The 21,128-nt window shown below is 46.8% G+C and overlaps 1 protein-coding gene across 1 annotated transcript; it reads left to right on the top strand.

The window, feature by feature from the left end:
* The first annotated feature begins 1,234 nt into the window (after nucleotides 1–1,234).
* On the top strand, nucleotides 1,235–20,358 carry LOC136424533 (uncharacterized). Its single transcript, XM_066413149.1, has 15 exons — nucleotides 1,235–1,442; nucleotides 3,243–3,326; nucleotides 8,422–8,579; nucleotides 9,487–9,610; nucleotides 10,309–10,364; nucleotides 12,406–12,550; nucleotides 13,670–13,765; nucleotides 14,245–14,327; nucleotides 14,378–14,594; nucleotides 14,709–14,840; nucleotides 15,146–15,300; nucleotides 16,195–16,353; nucleotides 17,207–17,260; nucleotides 17,877–18,076; nucleotides 19,237–20,358. Coding segments are annotated over exons 2-15 (1,647 nt in total). The 5' UTR covers nucleotides 1,235–1,442; nucleotides 3,243–3,259; the 3' UTR covers nucleotides 19,238–20,358.
* Nucleotides 20,359–21,128: the final 770 nt, after the last annotated feature.

Raw genomic sequence — 21,128 nt, 5'->3', positions numbered from 1 at the left:
GGGGGGGGGGGGCTGGATTTGGGGGTTCCCTGTCGACAAATACATCCACGAGAAATCACCAAAAAGATTGAGTTTATATGGTTTCCTTGGTGAGAGAGCGACCCAAGAAAGTTTTGTTAACGACGGTCTTCATTGCATGCCAGCAGTTGAACATGCCAATGAACATCACAATGTTATGCAAATCATTGCCCCCCCCCCCTTTTCCATGGAAGAGACATTTCACTGCTATAGAAAGTATGCGAAATATCTGTTCATAATAATTATCTCCATGAAAAATGGAGATATAGTTTTGGGTGTGTCTGTCTGTGTGTGTGTGTGTGTGTGTGTGTGTGTGTGTGTGTGTGTGTGTGTGTGTGTGTGTGTTTTCTGTGTGTGTATGTGTGTATATTTGTTAGTTAGAGGGTAATTATGCACCGTTACCTATTTGAGATACGCCATGTAATATTGCGTCTATGAATTTTAACGTGCAAAGTCATGAGAAATAAAACCGAATCTGAATACGCCATGATATTTAGTGTGCCTATTTTTTGTCCCGTTATGCAGGTGGGACTTCACCTGTCAAAGAGACCGACATATGATTGACGTTTCTTCATGTCAATGACTTCTTTGAAAGTTCGTGTGTTCGAACGTTGATAAAAGAAACGCCGGGGTTCAATAACACCTGTGATATTTTGTTTTTCGCACTACAAAGTATTTTGAGCGCGATCAATGACCGGTGATGTTTACAAAAAGCTGAAGTACAACAAAAGAACAAGGATGTAAGATGAAATCTCGGCTTTCACTCGTATACAAAAGCAAATAAAACAGTATCTTATTAAAAAGATAATATTCGGGGTCAAAAGCAATAAAGTAAGTCAACGGATAATCGCTTTTAAGACAAAGGATTTACCAACAAGATGCCTGCGCACGATTCGCACATCATTGTTTGATGAGAGCTCGGCATTACTTGTCTTAAAAAACGATCCCATCGGCTCATGAAAAATATATTTATTAAAAAGATGACAGTGACTAATTGCTTTCTTGACGGGTAAAGGCTAGGGACATACCAACGTGATACCTGCACGCGATGCGCACATCGCTGTTTACTGACAACAGTACGGAGTCACATGAAGAGAAAAACATCTCGGTACAAGACGCGCTCGCCACGTCTGATGGTCTGACGTCACCTGATAGTGATAACTGATAAAGGGTGTCGGTGCTGACGTGGACCAATGGGAAGAGTCCAGAATCCCGCCACATACCGGTTCGTACTGGACTCTCCCGCACATTTCATCGGGGTCTCTCGTCTCAGACGGACCACACTTCGGAGAGAAGACAGAGCGGACCGTGATTCGGAGAGAAGACAGAGCGGACCTTGGTTCGGAGAGAAGACAGAGCGGACCGTGGTTCGGAGAAGACTCTACTGTGAACTGTTTCCTACTGTTGTCTGACTGCATCAGACGGTCAGTAATGTTGTCAGATTGTTCTATGTATTATTTATTTACATATAGTAACAACGTACCTTTTTGGTACGAATAGTTAATGAACGGAGGGAGACAGGGAGGGCAGGGTTGGATGTGAGTTCTGTTCAGGGCAAAGTTCTGGTTTTTACTAACTGTACGGTGTTCTGCTTACCGGCGTTGCCTGAGTGGCTCAAACGGTACGTAATTTTCCCACTCACAAATAACCCATGCAGCAAAATGTACTACTGTTTGTTTTTTAATCATCCAGTTGGTTTGTAACAGAAGTGCAGTCGGTGTCCGCTCATCGTGTACTGTTTTAGTTGTTTGCATTGACTTCGTTTTCGCGGATCGCTCGTTCTCATCTAAATGTACACATTTTGTTATCTCCATTACCGTTAGAAGTAAGACGTTCCTGACATTAAGATATGCCACATATAAGGTACCAAACTGCAGTTTTTAAAAGCTAGAAAAGCTTTAAGTCTTCATACAAACTACAGTTTGACATCTTATATGTGGTATATCCTAATGCCGGAAACGTCTTATTTCAATCGGTAACGGAGATTACAAAATGTGTACATTTAAATGAGAACGAGCGGGATATCGGAGAAATGTTTCAATATCTGACAGCCATATCAAACATTCGGATAAGACGCGGGACTGTATATAGGACGCAGTCCACCGTCCCTCTCCCGTACCCGGCAGTCCACCGCGAGGTCCCTCTCCCGTACCCGGCAGTCCACCGTCCCTCTCCCGTACCCGGCAGTCCGCCGTCCCTCTCCCGTACCCGGCAGTCCACCGTCCCTCTCCCGTACCCGGCAGTCCACCGCGGGGTCCCTCTCCCGTACCCGGCAGTCCACCGCCCGTCTCCCGTACCCGGCAGTCCACCGCGAGGTCCCTCTCCCGTACCCGGCAGTCCACAGCGAGGTCCCTCTCCCGTACCCGGCAGTCCGCCGCGAGGTCCCTCTCCCGTACCCGGCAGTCCACCGCGAGGTCCCTCTCCCGTACCCGGCAGTCCACCGTCCCTCTCCTGTACCCGGCAGTCCACCGCGAGGTCCCTCTCCCGTACCCGGCAGTCCACCGTCCCTCTCCCGTACCGGGCAATCCACCGCGAGGTCCCTCTCCCGTACCCGGCAGTCCACCGCGAGGTCCCTCTCCCGTACCCGGCAGTCCGCCGCGAGGTCCCTCTCCCGTACCCGGCAGTCCGCCGCGAGGTCCCTCTCCCGTACCCGGCAGTCCGCCGCGAGGTCCCTCTTCCGTACCCGGCAGCCCACCGCGAGGTCCCTCTCCCGTACCCGGCAGCCCACCGCGAGGTCCCTCTCCCGTACCCGGCAGTCCACCGTCCCTCTCCCGTACCCGGCAGTCCGCCGCGAGGTCCCTCTTCCGTACCCGGCAGCCCACCGCGAGGTCCCTCTCCCGTACCCGGCAGCCCACCGCGAGGTCCCTCTCCCGTACCCGGCAGTCCACCGTCCCTCTCCCGTGCCCGGCAGTCCACCGTCCCTCTCCCGTACCCGGCAGTCCGCCGCGAGGTCCCTCTCCCGTACACGGCAGTCCGCCGCGAGGTCCCTCTCCCGTACCCGGCAGTCCACCGCGGGGTCCCTCTCCCGTACCCGGCAGCCCACCGTCCCTCTCCCGTACCCGGCAGTCCACCGGGACAAATGCGGGGCTTCGGGGCCCGGCCGGGGTCGTTCCATAAAACGTTAACCGAACTTGCGGTGTAGGCGGTTACACAGATTCCAACGTAACTCTAGCGCTTCGTGCACGTACTGTGTGATAGAGCATATCCTCACTACTCCTCCCCAGACTCCACCACGACAGCCATGCTGGGGAAACTGCTGCTGACCACCGCCGCGGTGCTCGCTGGTTTGGGCGGCGGGGCCAGTGAAGGTACGTCTTTTCGATTTGTAGTAATTTTGGGCAAGAATACGTATGTTTGATACAGTCATGGACATGGCATCCGCCAACATGACTGGGTGATATGTACTGTAAATGTGCTTCCTTTGTCTGCCAAGCGGGTCTGTGTGATGTGCTGTTGTATTGTACAAAGAAACGCCCGACGTGTAAAATCTTTCTCTCTCTACATTGATGAAAGTTGGACATCCAGCTAGTAAGATACGTCATAAATAATTACTCATTACAAGCAACTGGATAAAATTTTTGAAACAGTCAGACGTTTCAGACAGCATCCACTGTCTTTCGTCAGTGACTAACGATAGGACTGAGAACACCAGGTTTTATACCAAAACTCTGAATAGATATGTTAATGAGGTTAAGACAATTTAGGATGTCTTGAAGTAGTCTTTAAAGAATATCAATTCATGACAAAGTTTTATGCCAATAGTTCAATTAGCTACAGTTGCTTTAGTACAGTAAAACAGTAACTAAATGTTGTTTGTCCATGGACTGCCCTGGCACGACCAAGACTCATTTTCGACTTTTTTTTTTTTACAGTTTTAGACAACTGTGGTTTGACCAAGGCTCACGTATCATGTCTAGGATTGGGACGATCTTGCTCGGCCGTAATGAATTGGCGACTTTGTTTTACAGTTGTAGACTCCCCAGATGTATCCTGTGTCTGGTTCGATAATGACTCATGGTCGACAAGTGAACAGTTCCAGACTGTCCTGGCGGGATTTTGACACCCCCGTTTGACCAAGGATTATATTTTTTATGCATGGCTAGCTAGTTTACAGTTCCAGGCTGACCGTACCGTTCCTGGAAGCCCTAATTCGACCATGACTTGTTAACACTTCCGTAACAGTGCATGTGTGAATGAAACCCTCGTTCTACTAAGACCTATTTCAGACTATTATTATATTCCTTCCAGTTTCTGACTGTCCTTATCCGACAGTGACTCACGTATGGCTTGTTTACAGTTTTTTTTTATTTATTCAGAAATAACAGAGACAAAGACAAAGTGACGATGCACTCAAGTTAATATACAACTTATTTTGCCAGCGCCAACAGTTTACAGTTCAAGATTGTCCTGACGGATTCTGGACGCCAAGGTTCAACCAAAGCTCATTTCGGACTTTTCCTAGTATAGTTTTGACCGTCCTGGTTTAAACGTATCTCATGTTTGACTTGTTACAGTCCCAGACTGCGGTGACGGGACCTGGACAGGCTGGTTCGACCGTGACTCGTTCATGACTTGTTCAGAGTTTCAGACTGTCCTAGTTCGACCGTGACTCGTTTATGACTTGTTCAGAGTTTCAGACTGTCCTAGTTTGACCGCGACTCGTTTATGACTTGTTCAGAGTTTCAGACTGTCCTAGTTCGACCGTGACTAGTTTATGACTTGTTCAGAGTTTCAGACTGTCCTAGTTCGACCGTGACTAGTTTATGACTTGTTCAGAGTTTCAGACTGTCCTAGTTCGACCGTGACTCGTTTATGACTTGTTCAGAGTTTCAGACTGTCCTAGTTCGACCGTGACTCGTTCATGAATTGTTCAGAGTTTCAGACTGTCCTAGTTCGACCGTGACTCGTTTATGACTTGTTCAGAGTTTCAGACTGTCCTAGTTCGACCGTGACTCGTTTATGACTTGTTCAGAGTTTCAGACTGTCCTAGTTCGACCGTGACTCGTTTATGACTTGTTCAGAGTTTCAGACTGTCCTAGTTCGACCGTGACTCGTTTATGACTTGTTCAGAGTTTCAGACTGTCCTAGTTCGACCGTGACTCGTTTATGACTTGTTCAGAGTTTCAGACTGTCCTAGTTCGACCGTGACTCGTTCATGACTTGTTCAGAGTTTCAGACTGTCCTAGTTCGACCGTGACTCTTTTATGACTTGTTCAGAGTTTCAGACTGTCCTAGTTCGACCGTGACTCGTTCATGACTTGTTCAGAGTTTCAGACTGTCCTAGTTCGACCGTGACTCGTTTATGACTTGTTCGGAGTTTCAGACTGTCCTAGTTCGACCGTGACTCGTTTATGACTTGTTCAGAGTTTCAGACTGTCCTAGTTCGACCGTGACTCGTTTATGACTTGTTCAGAGTTTCAGGCTGTCCTAGTTCGACCGTGACTCGTTCATGACTTGTTCAGAGTTTCAGACTGTCCTAGTTCGACCGTGACTCGTTCATGACTTGTTCAGAGTTTCAGACTGTCCTAGTTCGACCGTGACTCTTTTATGACTTGTTCAGAGTTTCAGACTGTCCTAGTTCGACCGTGACTCGTTCATGACTTGTTCAGAGTTTCAGACTGTCCTAGTTCGACCGTGACTCGTTTATGACTTGTTCGGAGTTTCAGACTGTCCTAGTTCGACCGTGACTCGTTTATGACTTGTTCAGAGTTTCAGACTGTCCTAGTTCGACCGTGACTCGTTCATGACTTGTTCAGAGTTTCAGACTGTCCTAGTTCGACCGTGACTCGTTTATGACTTGTTCAGAGTTTCAGACTGTCCTAGTTCGACCGTGACTCGTTTATGACTTGTTCAGAGTTTCAGACTGTCCTAGTTCGACCGTGACTCGTTTATGACTTGTTCAGAGTTTCAGACTGTCCTAGTTCGACCGTGACTCGTTTATGACTTGTTCAGAGTTTCAGACTGTCCTAGTTCGACCGTGACTCGTTTATGACTTGTTCAGAGTTTCAGGCTGTCCTAGTTCGACCGTGACTCATTCATGACTTGTTCAGAGTTTCAGACTGTCCTAGTTCGACCGTGACTCTTTTATGACTTGTTCAGAGTTTCAGACTGTCCTAGTTCGACCGTGACTCGTTCATGACTTGTTCAGAGTTTCAGACTGTCCTAGTTCGACCGTGACTCGTTTATGACTTGTTCGGAGTTTCAGACTGTCCTAGTTCGACCGTGACTCGTTTATGACTTGTTCAGAGTTTCAGACTGTCCTAGTTCGACCGTGACTCGTTTATGACTTGTTCAGAGTTTCAGGCTGTCCTAGTTCGACCGTGACTCGTTCATGACTTGTTCAGAGTTTCAGACTGTCCTAGTTCGACCGTGACTCGTTCATGACTTGTCCAGAGTTTCAGACTGTCCTAGTTCGACCGTGACTAGTTTATGACTTGTCCAGAGTTTCAGACTGTCCTAGTTCGACCGTGACTAGTTTATGACTTGTTCAGAGTTTCAGACTGCCCTAGTTCGACCGTGACTCGTTCATGACTTGTTCAGAGTTTCAGACTGTCCTAGTTCGACCGTGACTAGTTTATGACTTGTCCAGAGTTTCAGACTGTCCTAGTTCGACCGTGACTAGTTTATGACTTGTTCAGAGTTTCAGACTGCCCTAGTTCGACCGTGACTCGTTCATGACTTGTTCAGAGTTTCAGACTGTCCTAGTTCGACCGTGACTAGTTTATGACTTGTCCAGAGTTTCAGACTGTCCTAGTTCGACCGTGACTCGTTCATGACTTGTCCAGAGTTTCAGACTGTCCTAGTTCGACCGTGACTCGTTCATGACTTGTCCAGAGTTTCAGACTGTCCTAGTTCGACCGTGACTCGTTCATGACTTGTCCAGAGTTTCAGGCTGTCCTAGTTCGACCGTGACTCGTTCATGACTTGTTCAGAGTTTCAGACTGTCCTAGTTCGACCGTGACTCGTTTATGACTTGTTCAGAGTTTCAGACTGTCCTAGTTCGACCGTGACTCGTTTATGACTTGTTCAGAGTTTCAGACTGTCCTAGTTCGACCGTGACTCGTTTATGACTTGTTCAGAGTTTCAGACTGTCCTAGTTCGACCGTGACTCGTTTATGACTTGTTCAGAGTTTCAGACTGTCCTAGTTCGACCGTGACTCGTTCATGACTTGTTCAGAGTTTCAGACTGTCCTAGTTCGACCGTGACTAGTTTATGACTTGTTCAGAGTTTCAGACTGTCCTAGTTCGACCCTGACTCGTTCATGACTTGTTCAGAGTTTCAGACTGTCCTAGTTCGACCGTGACTCGTACATGACTTGTTTAGAGTTTCAGGCTGTCCTAGTTCGACCGAGACTCGTACATGACTTGTCCAGAGTTTCAGGCTGTCCTAGTTCGACCGTGACTCGTTCATGACTTGTTCAGAGTTTCAGACTGTCCTAGTTCGACCGTGACTCGTTTATGACTTGTTCAGAGTTTTAGACTGTCCTAGTTCGACCGTGACTCGTTCATGACTTGTTCAGAGTTTCAGACTGTCCTAGTTCGACCGTGACTCGTACATGACTTGTTTAGAGTTTCAGGCTGTCCTAGTTCGACCGTGACTCGTTTATGACTTGTTCAGAGTTTCAGGCTGTCCTAGTTCGACCGTGACTCGTTCATGACTTGTCCAGAGTTTCAGACTGTCCTAGTTCGACCGTGACTCGTTTATGACTTGTTCAGAGTTTTAGACTGTCCTAGTTCGACCGTGACTCGTTCATGACTTGTTCAGAGTTTCAGACTGTCCTAGTTCGACCGTGACTCGTTTATGACTTGTTCAGAGTTTCAGGCTGTCCTAGTTCGACCGTGACTCGTTCATGACTTGTTCAGAGTTTCAGACTGTCCTAGTTCGACCGTGACTCGTTTATGACTTGTTCAGAGTTTTAGACTGTCCTAGTTCGACCGTGACTCGTTCATGACTTGTTCAGAGTTTCAGACTGTCCTAGTTCGACCGTGACTCGTACATGACTTGTTCAGAGTTTCAGGCTGTCCTAGTTCGACCGTGACTCGTTCATGACTTGTTCAGAGTTTCAGACTGTCCTAGTTAGACCGTGACTCGTACATGACTTGTTCAGAGTTTCAGACTGTCCTAGTTCGACCGTGACTCGTTTATGACTTGTTCAGAGTTTTAGACTGTCCTAGTTCGACCGTGACTAGTTTATGACTTGTTCAGAGTTTCAGACTGTCCTAGTTCGACCGTGACTAGTTTTCGACGTGTTCAGAGTTTCAGACTGTCCTAGTTTGACCGTGACTAGTTTATGACTTGTCCAGAGTTTCAGACTGTCCTAGTTCGACCGTGACTAGTTTATGACTTGTTCAGAGTTTCAGACTGTCCTAGTTCGACCGTGACTTTCTTTTACTTGTTTGCAGTTCCAGACTGCGGAGACGGGACCTGGACGCAGTGGTTTGACCGCGACAACCCTTCGGTCACCGGCGACTGGGAAACTCTGACCTCCCTGCGCAAGGAGAACCCCGGGAGGATCTGCTTCAACCCTTCAGCCGTGCACGCTCGCGTCATCAACACACAGGTGCCTAACTCTCCCTTACCTTACATAGCGCGTCATCAACACACAGGTGCCTAATGCTAAGGTTCCATTCCCAATCCGGGGCCCGGCCGGGCTCTTTGCGTGAACGAAAAATACAAGAATTCATTCACGTTTTGTGTCTTTTTTTGTCCTTTATATCATCTTTTCATTCCACAAGCTGCCCGACCGGGCCACGAATTGGGAATGGAACCGTAGCGTTATTGTTTTATACCTTAACTAGTGCGTCTTTTGACAGCTGTCCATTTTGATGTTCCAAGGGATTTCCGTGATATTGTACACTACCACTACTACAACATTCTCGTATTATGGTTGTAAATTGTAGATTTCTTCAATGTCAAGTCAAAAGTTCTAAGTGTTATTACACTGTTTATTGATATTTGATAATGATGATGTTATGTTGTATTGTAGAACGAGTTTTGCATGGATTGGCAACGCATCCACGAAGCTGCGAATGATTCCTATCTTTACTTGCAGTTTAGCGTTGATACAGGCTAATTTATATCTTTAATAATAATAATCTTTATTGCATATTCCTGCCCAGGGCTAAATGCAAAAATGACCACGTGATCTATATGGAGCAAAATGTAAAACATGAATTGATCAAACACTCCATTCTAACATTGAATAATAATAAAAAATAATTAGAAATTTTATTGCAAACTCCTGTCCGTAGGCTGATTGCAAGTACATGTACATGTAACACGGGGTGGACGGACAGACAATGATGAACAGTATAACATATTACTACTCTAGTCTTGACTTCTGTAGTCTGGGTTCGGCTTCTTTTTGCGAGACAGTGGAAGACGAATGATCCCACTTTTTCTGTAATGTGTGGGTTTTGTGCTGTTAAAAAAACAATGATAATAAACCACTTACCATCACGATCCAGGTGGAGGCGTCCCTGACAGGGGAGGTCCTGTTCCGGTACGACACGGCCTCCGGCTTCGTCTGCAGGAAGATCGACCAGGACGACAACACCTGTCTGGAGTACGAAGTCCGCTTCTGCTGCCCTCGTGAGTAGCGTCATGGCACCGTTTACACACGCTTTAATCTGCTGCCCGCGTGAGTAGCGTCCTGGCCCGGTTTACACACGCTTTTAACTTCTGCTGCCCGCTTGAGTAGCGTCATGGCCCGGTTTACACTCGCTTTAATCTGCTGCCCGCGTGAGTAGCGTCATGGCCCGGTTTACACACGCTTTAATCTGCTGCCCGCGTGAGTAGCGTCATGGCCCGGTTTACACACGCTTTAATCTGCTGCCTGCGTGAGTAGCGTCATGGCCCGGTTTACACACGCTTTAATCTGCTGCCCGCGTGAGTAGCGTCATGGCCCGGTTTACACACGCTTTAATCTGCTGCCCGCGTGAGTAGCGTCATGGCCCGGTTTACTTACGCATTAAACTGCTGCCCGCGTGAGTAGCATCATGGCCCGGTTTACACACGCTTTAATCTGCTGCCCACGTGAGTAGCATCATGGCCCGGTTTACACGCGCTTTAATCTGCTGCCCGCGTGAGTAGCGTCATGGCCCGGTTTACACGAGCTTTAATCTGCTGCCCGCGTGAGTAGCGTCATGGTCCGGTTTAAACACGATTTAATCTGCTGCCCGCTTGAGTAGCGTCATGGCCCGGTTTACACACGCTTTTATCTGCTACCCGCGTGAGTAGCGTCTTGGCCCGGTTTACTCACTCAATCACTCTCTCCCATAGCTTATTAGTCAGCCGTAGAGGCAACGAAGCGTTCAGTAAAGGTTCTCTGGCCATCTGGTTGGCTGTACGGCCGGTTCACTCCTGTTTACACACCTGAGTTGGAGTCGACTCAGGACTGTGCAAGGAGAACACACGGCCACTCAAGTAGCGTTTTCTGATGGGAAAACTCCACTTGAGCAGCCAAAAGCTCCTCATACACAGCACCAAGTCGACTCTAAAAACTTGTGTGTAAATCAGAACTTTAATGTCTTCCTTAACAAGCTGTAACTCCACAAGTCATCTATTTGATTTGGCAGAACCATTTGCTAATTTAGGTGATGCATCACCAATCATTACAGTTAGAATGAAAGCAGCTGCCAGCATTTCGTTTCATCTAAAAGTTAGTTGTTTAATATACAGTAATTCTGAGTTGATATCAATAATATTAATATCTATATGCGCCGCAACGTTAGTACCCTTTTTAGCTATAATAATTTAAATCAATACTTGATGGTACTAATGGTCATGTGGAAAGGTCCCTAACCCTGGTTGAAAGGCTGCTGCAAGGGACAGTCGAGTCTGGAGACAATCTTCATGTCCCCCCCCCCCCCCCCCAACGACCTAGAGGTCAAGGGACTAAGTAGGTAGGGTAGGTTTATACTCATGTATCTAACGTCCAACTATTCTCCTCTTCTTCTTCCCTCACCTCAGCCTGCCCGAGTTATACGGCCTGGTTCGACCGAGACAACCCCTCCGCGACCGGGGACTGGGAGGTTCTGTCCCACCTCCGTCCGGAGAACCCGGGGCAGATCTGCCTAGCACCCACAGATATACAGGTCTGTTTGTTAGTTTGTTAGTTTGTTAGTTTGTTAGTTTGTTAGTTTGTTAGTTTGCTAGTTTGCTAGTTTGTTAGTTTGTTAGTTTGTTAGTTTGTTAGTTTGTTAGTTTGTTAGTTTGTTAGTTTGTTAGTTTGTTAGTTTGTTAGTTCGTTAGTTTGTTAGTTTGTTAGTTTGTTGGCTTGTTGGCTTGTTAGCTTGTTAGCTTGTCAGTTTGTCAGTTTGTCAGTTTGTTAGTTTGTTAGTTTGTTAGTTTGTTAGTTTGTTAGTTTGTTAGTTTGTTAGTTTGTTAGTTTGTTAGTTAATGGTAAGGGTGCATGGTTTGATGAACTCACACGGGGGTGGACCCCTTCTCTTGTCGATAATTTTTTTGTGCTTCTTTAAACATGCTCGAGGAAGGCTCTCCTCAAACAGGGGACCTCCGTTTTACGTCTAAGCCAAATGACGTCACTATTCAAAGCTAGATTTTCATTTTCACATGCAGAAATGTATGTAAAGCTCTATTCCACAGCATCGGATACTGTCCGGAGTTTGAAGCCATAACTTTTCATTGTAGGTCAGATACTCTAACCACTATTTCCCACCTTGTTGCCACAGGTTCGCGTCAAGGGCACAGCCATAGGAGATGCCAGGTGTTTGAACCCTCACATCTTGATTCTAGGTCGGATACTCTAACCACTATTTCCCAACTTGTTGCCACAGGTTCGCGTCAAGGGCACAGAACAGCCCGCGTTCATGACGGGGGAAGTCATACTCTAACCACTATTTCCCACCTTGTTGCCACAGGTTCGCGTCAAGGGCACAAAACAGCCCGCGTTCATGACGGGGGAAGTCATACTCTAACCACTATTTCCCACCTTGTTGCCACAGGTTCGCGTCAAGGGCACCGGGCAGTCCGCGTTCATGACGGGGGAAGTCATACTCTAACCACTATTTCCCACCTTGTTGCCACAGGTTCGCGTCAAGGGCACAGAACAGCCCGCGTTCATGACGGGGGAAGTCATACTCTAACCACTATTTCCCAACTTGTTACCACAGGTTCGCGTCAAGGGCACAGAACAGCCCGCGTTCATGACGGGGGAAGTCATACTCTAACCACTATTTCCCAACTTGTTACCACAGGTTCGCGTCAAGGGCATAGAACAGCCCGCGTTCATGACGGGAGAAGTCATACTCTAACCACTATTTCCCAACTTGTTGCCACAGGTTCACGTCAAGGGCACAGGACAGCCCGCGTTCATGACGGGGGAAGTCATACTCTAACCACTATTTCCCACCTTGTTGCCACAGGTTCGCGTCAAGGGCACAGAACAGTCCGCGTTCATGACGGGGGAGGTCTTCGCGTTCTATGACGTCAGCACGGGATTTGTCTGTAAGAAGGAGGACCAGCCGGACAACACGTGTCTGGACTATGAAGTCCGCTTCTGCTGCCCGCGTGAGTGCAACTATACATGTAACTTCGATTCTTACTTAACACACGCTGCACAACTATACATGTAACTTCTTACTTAACACACGCTGCAACTCAACAGCCGGACAACACGTGTCTGGACTATGAAGTCCGCTTCTGCTGTCCGCGTGAATACAACTATACATGTAACTTCTTACTTAACACACGCTGCAACTCAACAGCCGGACAAGACGTGTCTGGACTATGAAGTCCGCTTCTGCTGCCCGCGTGAGTACAACTATACATGTAACTTCTTACTTAACACACGCTGCAACTCAACAGCCAGACAACACGTGTCTGGACTATGAAGTCCGCTTCTGCTGTCCGCGTGAATACAACTATACATGTAACTTCTTACTTAACACACGCTGCAACTCAACAGCCGGACAAGACGTGTCTGGACTATGAAGTCCGCTTCTGCTGCCCGCGTGAGTACAACTATACATGTAACTTCTTACTTAACACACGCTGCAACTCAACAGCCGGACAACACGTGTCTGGACTATGAAGTCCGCTTCTGCTGCCCGCGTGAATACAACTATACATGTAACTTCTTACTTAACACACGCTGCAACTCAACAGCCGGACAAGACGTGTCTGGACTATGAAGTCCGCTTCTGCTGCCCGCGTGAGTACAACTATACATGTAACTTCTTACTTAACACACGCTGCAACTCAACAGCCGGACAACACGTGTCTGGACTATGAAGTCCGCTTCTGCTGCCCGCATGAGTAACTTTAACTACTGCCTTAACACAAGCTGCAACTCGTGGGGTCGTGTGCGTAACGGCAGGGTGTTCGACTCAGAACCAAGAGGTCCCGAGTTCGAATCTCCCTGACGCCACCGATGTTGTGCCCTTGGGAAAGGCCCTTGACACGAATTTCCTCACTCCACCCAGGTGTAGAAATGGGTATATCCTCTGTACGTGGCACGGTTAATTTAGTTATGAAAAACATGAGTGCAGTGCCACGTCGTTCTTGTCTGTCCAGAAGCTACGATTCCAAACCCATGAATATGTTCCCATATCCCAGATACATGCACCAGTGACGTTTTAAATCTATAGATCAAGATAGTAATTAACCCTGTGTATTCCCACATCTCAGGTACATGTGCCCGTTGGACGCAGTGGTTCGACCGGGACAACCCCAGCGGAGTAGGGGACTGGGAGAGTCTGTACGGCTTGGTCAACGGGAACCCAGGTTGGTTTTAAGACGCTTAAAGTTTACGCGTTCTCCTCCTTTAAACTTCTCTGGACCTCATGGCTAAAGAGCCAAATGTGCAAATTTCAGTCTCTGCCGCATGTACATAAGTCACATCAAGACCGTTGCAAAGTTCTTTTCGCAGGGTCAACTGCAATGTGCTTCAGTCTTGCATCCTCTAGCTCCTCGAGTACGCAAATAATGTTTTACGTGGTGTTTCCGTGGGATTATATGGATCCACAGTTTTCGCTTTTCCAGTTATCTTTTTTGTCAGCTTAAATATATCCTAGTACAGTCTCTGCGACGTCACGTTATTCAGATAGAACACGTGATCATCAGTAGATCATAAGTTGTAGAATGTCTTTAGCGCCCCCCGTCTCTGACGACTTCTTTTTGTGCTGTGGTAGTCGGTCCTCCTGTAATGGATTTATCCGCGTTCCAGAAATAATGCTTGAATGCTTGTTTCCGTGCTGTTTCAGTCGGCCTTCGCCCGGAGTACCCCGGTCAGATCTGCCCCATGCCCACGGACGTGCACGCCCGCGTCATCGCCACGCAGCAGGAGGCCTCTCTCTCCGGGGAAGTCTATGGCGCCCCCCGTCTCTAACGATTTGACTTTGTGTTGTTCTAGTCGGCCTCCGCCCTGAGTACCACGGTCAGATCTGCCCCATGCCCACGGACGTGCACGCCCGCGTCATCGCCACGCAGCAGGAGGCCTCTCTCACCGGGGAGACCTTCGTCTACTACGACACCGCAAACGGGTTCGCCTGCAGGAACCAGCAGCAGAAGGATGGGCGCTGCCTGGACTACGAGGTCCGCTTCTGTTGCCCCGGTAGGTACCGTTTTCACTCAGCCACGGGTCGTAAACCCCTAGTGTCCATCCGGAGTTCCGTATCGGTGGTTAAGGCCCTGGCGAAGTAAAATTGCCTTTTTGTCGTCTTCACAGACCCGTACTGTCCCAACGGAGATAAGCCTCTGCCCGATTGGCATTGCGGAAGGGGCGGCGAGAGATGTCCCACTACTCACTACTGCGAGATCGAGCCTGCGGACGCCTGGGCCGTGTGCTGCCCGAGGGAAGGTAACCTCCTCCTTACACAGCAGTCAGAACACGCGGCTGTAATGTTTAGAGCTGTGTGTGTGTGTGTGTGTGTGTGTGTGTGTGTGTGTGTGTGCGTGTGTGCGTGTGTGTGTGTTCGTGTGTTTGTGTGTGTGTGTGTGTGTGAATGTGTGTGTGTGAGTGTGTGTGTGAATGTGTGTACAGTAGAGTTTGCAGCATCAAATTCTTATTCATGGCATCAAATTCTTATTCATGGCATCAAATTCTTATACATGGCATACTTCAATCTGAACAACAACTTTAATTCATTATCTCATTATCCCCAGTGCCTCTCCCGTTGCCGAAAGAGTGGGTGTGCTCCATAGACCTGGTGCTGGTGGTGGATCTCTCCTCCAGCCTGACGGAACCCGGCTTCTTCAGCCTCAAACGCTTCATCATCGACCTCATCCTCTGCTTCATAGAGCTGTGCGTGGACGCTCAGGTGAGTCATAGGTTTGTGTGTTGACGCCCAGATGAGTCATAGGTTTGTGTGTTGACGCCAAGGTGAGTCTTAGGTTTGTGTGTTGACGCCCAGGTGAGTCATAGTTTTGTGTGTTGACGCCCAGGTGAGTCATAGGTTTGTGTGTGGACGCCCAGGTGAGTCATAGAGCTCTAGAGCTGTGCGAGGACGCCCAGGTTAGCGCCACATGCATATTAACTGTCTCATCAATCGTTTTGAGATCTGTCGTCTCCAAACACACGTACATACACAGTGTCCCCAACCACGCACAAACAGACAGACAGATACTCAGAAACACACACACACACACAGGAAAATACATACAGGAAGAGAAAGCGTTAGACAGAGATATTGTTCGCTTGGCTTCGCTAACGAAGATTGCAGGGGTCAAGACAGAGATATCCATCCACACAAAATATACACAGACCTACAAAAGCACATACACACAAACACAATACACGCACACGTGCGAGGAATATTTGCTTGGTCAAGATGGATCTCCAGAACGTTTTTCTTCATTACAAAGCTAACCATACTTCTCCAAACGGTTTTGTAGATCTAACCATACTTCTCCAAACGGTTTTGTAGACCTAACCATACTTCTCCAAACGGTTTTGTAGATCTAACCATACTTCTCCAAACGGTTTTGTAGATCTAACCATACTTCTCCAAACGGTTTTGTAGATCTAACCATACTTCTCCAAACGGTTTTGTAGATCTAACCATACTTCTCCAAACGGTTTTGTAGACCTAACCATACTTCTCCAAACGGTTTTGTAGATCTAACCATACTTCTCCAAACGGTTTTGTAGATCTAACCATACTTCTCCAAACGGTTTTGTAGATCTAACCAAACTTCTCCAAACGGTTTGGTAGATCGGAATCATCACGTACGACTGTGTGCCGAGCACGTACCTGCCGGTCTGCACCTACCCCACAGACGACCCGACTCTGCTGGACACCGTCAACTGCCTGACGTACACCGGAAGCGGCGGGAGCAGGACTGGACATGCCATCCGGTACATGGCCGACACGGTAGGAACATCGCTTATGTTCCTGTAGTCAACTGTAGCAGCCTCATAGCTGAGGTATAGGGATGGCACTGTAGTCAACTGTAGCAGCCTCATAGCTGAGGTATAGGGATGGCCCTGTAGTCAACTGTAGCAGCCTCATAGCTGAGGTATAGGGATGTCCCTGTAGTCAGCTGTAGCAGCCTCATAGCTGAGTTATAGGGATGGCCCTGTAGTCAACTGTAGCAGCCTCATAGCTGAGGTATAGGGATGTCCCTGTAGTCAACTGTAGCAGCCTCACAGTTGAGCTCCTGGTTCAAAATTAGTTAGTAACTGGGGGGCCCCGGATTACGTCCGGGGAGTAGCGTCCTGCTTGGAGCTCCATTCGTCTTTCGGGAGCCGGAACATCACGCCCTGTACCCTCTTATGTCCCTGTAGCTCAACTGGTGGCAGCCTCACAGTTGGGTCCCAGGTTTCAATTGGTTGGTAACTGGGTGACCAAAGTTCGAATCTGGGGAATGACATTATGGCTGGAGCTGTATTTCTCTTTCAGAATGGAGGTCCCGTAATAGAGGTAGTGGTTCGAGCGCATTGGACATGTAATGCAACTGCCTCAGCTGGGTACCAACTAGATTTACGTCAAACTAAATGGTAACGAATTGATGAAGTACAATTAAACAAGACATACAAGGAAATTTTGAAATTCAACGAATGTCTACGAGGTCTTTTAACTATTGTTAAGTTTTGTTCTGTAATATATCTAGGGACAGAAAATCAGCGTAAGATTTTGTCTTGTACAGAAGCTAGACCATGAAGGCTACAGAAGCTTACCATACAAACCAATTTGACCTTTTTTGGTCATTTCTGCTTTTTTCCAGTCTGACTTCCGCGACGGTTTTGCCCGGGCTGCTGTGGTGATGACAGACGCTTACGTGAGAAAACCTGGTCTTATTCTATACAGAGATACATTCCTGTTTTTACCTACCGACTATTTGATTACATCTCTCATATAAAATATGTGGAGAACCGCTTCTTCTTATCTATCTTTGTCTTCCCATAACGTTAGTGGATTAACGAAACTGTGAACCACCAAGCTCCTCCTCTTTTACATGTCCTAGTAATTATTATAACATTTTCAGTTCATCAGACGTTCATTGTAGGACCTCTCATTTTCAGCTGTGTTGCATGCAGTTCTTCTGCTCTCTCCTTAAAGACACACTTTTTCTCCTTTTCCTCGGTTGACCCCCTTTCATAGAATTCTTGCCATATACAAAGAAATTGGGACATTTTTATGCCTAGACAAACTGTTCATCCATCCCGTTTCCTACCGTCGAATGATAACTCCGCCGAACATGTACAATAACGTTTTCAGTCCGTTAATTGTCAGGACCCTATTTTCAGTTGTGTTGTAATTCTTCTGCTCTCTCCTAGAAGGTATGTTCTTCCTCAGTCTCCTCGGTTGCCCCCTTCTCTAGAAGATTTTCATAGACCAAATAGCTGGAAAGTTTTAAGCCTAGACAAACAGTTCATCCATACTGTTTCCTGCAGTCGGATGACGACTCCGTAGCCCAGGCTGACATGGCCCGGGCCTCAGGAATCGACGTGTACGGAGTGGGGACCGGGCACCCGCTACTGGTGAACATGGCGGCCCTGGAGGCCATCGCCGGAGACGCCGACCGCGTGGTGCTCAGCGGAGAGCCGGCTTGCAAACTGGTCGCCCAAATCACACGGGACCTCTGCGGAATCTGGTGGGTGGTCACTATCCTATCTATCTCTCCAAACAGATCTAACGGTGGTAAAGGCCGTGTCCAATTGCAACTGGCAAAATGAGTTTTGTCTGTTGCTTTGAAAACTCCTTTTGCCAGATGGATACGGTTGGTCTTTGCTTTACATCTGCTTGGAGATTAACAAAACCCTACATGTCATCGGTCAGAACGTGGCTTATATCTTTACCTTAGACCTTATGTCCTCCTGTGCCGTAGGCACATTGGGCAGCATGCATGACCGGTCGGTCGCCGCTTCTTCGGCTCCTTCCCATGGGATTCCTGCTCTTTTTAGATCCCCTAGGAAGGTCCGGCGCCAGGTGTTCTTAGGCCTGCCTCTTTTCCTTTTACCTCCTGGTGGCACACAGGTCATTGCAATCTTCGAGTGCCGTTCTCGCGGTAGACGTAAGATGTGACCTGCCAGTTGCATTCTCTTGCTGGTTATGATGTCTCCCTGGACTTGGCCCTTCTAACGACTTCCTCATTTGTGATGTATTGTTGCCATCGCACTTTAAGTATTCTTCTCAAGTTCCTCTGATGAAACACATCCAGCTTCTTGGTCAGTCTAGCTGTACATTTCCAAGTTTCATTTGCAGAGATTGTTGTGGGTAAGACAGTACTGTTGTACGGGCGGAGCTTGGTATCCAGACGTGGCTTATCAGTGTTAGAGTAATGGTTAGGGGATTTGGCACAGAACCAGAGGTCCTGCGTTCGAATCCTCTGACATGCCACCTACGTAGCGCCTTTGGAAATACTCTTTACATGACTTTCGTCACTCCAAGTTTAAGAAAATGGATATCTAACTTTGTTTGGGGAGGTAAAAGGCAGTGAAATAAGAGAGCGTTATGCGCTGCCTTACCACACCATGCACTACTGACACAATGTATAACAGCACACTGCCCCCACGGCCTCAAGATGTTATGTGAATACATTTTTGACCACCCATGCTCTTAATAAAAAGACCCCCTTAGCAATCCTAGGCAATAGAAAGACCCTTTATTGGGTTTAGAATGTATCATGTCCTCGAAGAAATTGTACATTTTAGTAATGTTTTTGCTTACATGCTTTAAGAAAATGCTAAAAATACTATAAACTAGCTAACCAGCGGCAGACTGTGAATTTTTTTATTTCTGTCCTCTCGGCAGATTGGAGACCGCCTCTCTGACGTGCAACCCCCTTGATGACGTAACCGCGATGACAAACGGACTAAGACGCTGGCAAAGTAGATGATGTATGATAAAGAAAATGTTATTGAATATATTAATAGACCAATAGATCATATCAAGCAATAATGTGCCAATATGAATTATATTATTCAAGATACAAGAAAAAAATCAAAAGCTTTTTGGTGGCAATCTAAATATGCTGGGAACAAGGTTTTATCTAATTATGCTAATGGTTAGATCATATTCAAACGTCAAGAATACTTTAAGTAAATGTTAAAGAAGTCGATATCAACGATAAGATATTGAACATAAAATGTTTCTCTAGTCCCCTCTCCCATCTGTTGTCATTTCAACCGAAGATGACATAATATTCCATGTAGTAAAATCAAAAGGCTGCGATAACTTAACCCTTAAGCTGCCAGGTTTTTTTAGCCAAGTAAAAATCAAAAATGTTTGACCCCTGACCTCCCTCACGAAACCCGCGAAACACCCGGCGGCGCTAACTCCCCTAACTTCCCGGCTTCGCGTGCTACACGCACGCAAAGCTGTTTTGTTCTGGGGAATACCCTATCCCGGTTATAACCGGGTCAGCACACAAGGCATATTTCTGTATCCCTAATTAAGTCGGGACTGGCAGCTTAAGGGTTTAAAATATTATTTTTCTTTGAATGGAATTCGCTACTTCGCGCCGACCCGGGAGGAGGCTATAGTGCTCACTAGCTGACAGCTGTTATATGTACTAGTAGTCAATAAAGATTCATCATCATTATAATCAAGGATAGATTTCAAACCCGATGAAGCCATTGGGAGTCCATTTTAATGTCGACAGGACGGATCTTTAATGAAAAATTGTAGAGAGTTATTTATCTGATGGAAAGCTTAGTAGTAAAACTGTTAATAAAGATGCTACGCCGGTAAACAGAACATTATTAGATATACATTGCAATGCATAAGTCATAAGTCATATATCATTCACGTACAGAAGTCAAGAAATAAAACAACTCTAAAACAAGTTCATGATGACTAGTAACCCTTAAGTTAGTAAGATTTAGATCTCAGGTACATGTAACCAAGAAACATGAAATAAAAGGTGAAAGTCAATCTTGTGACTGTTTTTTCTCGGGGTCGTCTTGATTGCTTTTGAGGTATTCCAATGTAGCTTAATTCAGCATCACGCCAGTGCACAGCATTCACAATCATTAGACTTTCAATATGCGTGTGTGCGAATGATTTGTGTAATACAAACTATTGCCGCATGAGGGCTACTTTAAAAGAATGTATTATAGATTGTTAAGACAGCGCAGGGTAGACTTGATAAAAAACAAGATTCTGGCCAATCTTTTTTAGGCCTGTTGGGGCCCATGTCTCAAGTGATCATTCGTTAAGCTTCATCAGATTCAAAGTCACGACGTCATCCAAAATTTATCAATGGGCCCTGGTCAAAAAGACAGACTAAAAACGGACTCAAACGTTCTGAACTGGTAGAATATTGAAATTCATGTAAATATGTACATACTATGTAATGTTATGTGCATGTGTACCAATGTAATGTATATGTTATCATCTATATGACTCCAAGAAGAGTAGTGAAGTGCACCTGTGTAATTCACTAATAGATGTGGTTTTAACAATAAACAATAACAATGGCATTCTTTGCGCAGAAAGCACGTTCTCATTCCCAGGATCGTCTGCGTGACAAGTAGCCGCCATGCGGCCATATTACGTACTACCCAGCTGACTAGCACAATCATGTATACTGGATGGCTTTACGAAGAGTTGATTATCATGGACACCGTGGAGGAGAGTGGGGTTGAACTGAAATACAAACCTGATAGAGATGCCAACTACTTCCTCCGGATGTGTTTGTTTTC

This window comes from Branchiostoma lanceolatum, chromosome 18 (assembly GCF_035083965.1).
Source record: "Branchiostoma lanceolatum isolate klBraLanc5 chromosome 18, klBraLanc5.hap2, whole genome shotgun sequence".
Taxonomy (NCBI): domain Eukaryota; kingdom Metazoa; phylum Chordata; class Leptocardii; order Amphioxiformes; family Branchiostomatidae; genus Branchiostoma; species Branchiostoma lanceolatum.
The sequence above is the reverse complement of the archived record's forward strand: the minus strand, read 5'-3'. Positions and strand labels throughout refer to the sequence as shown.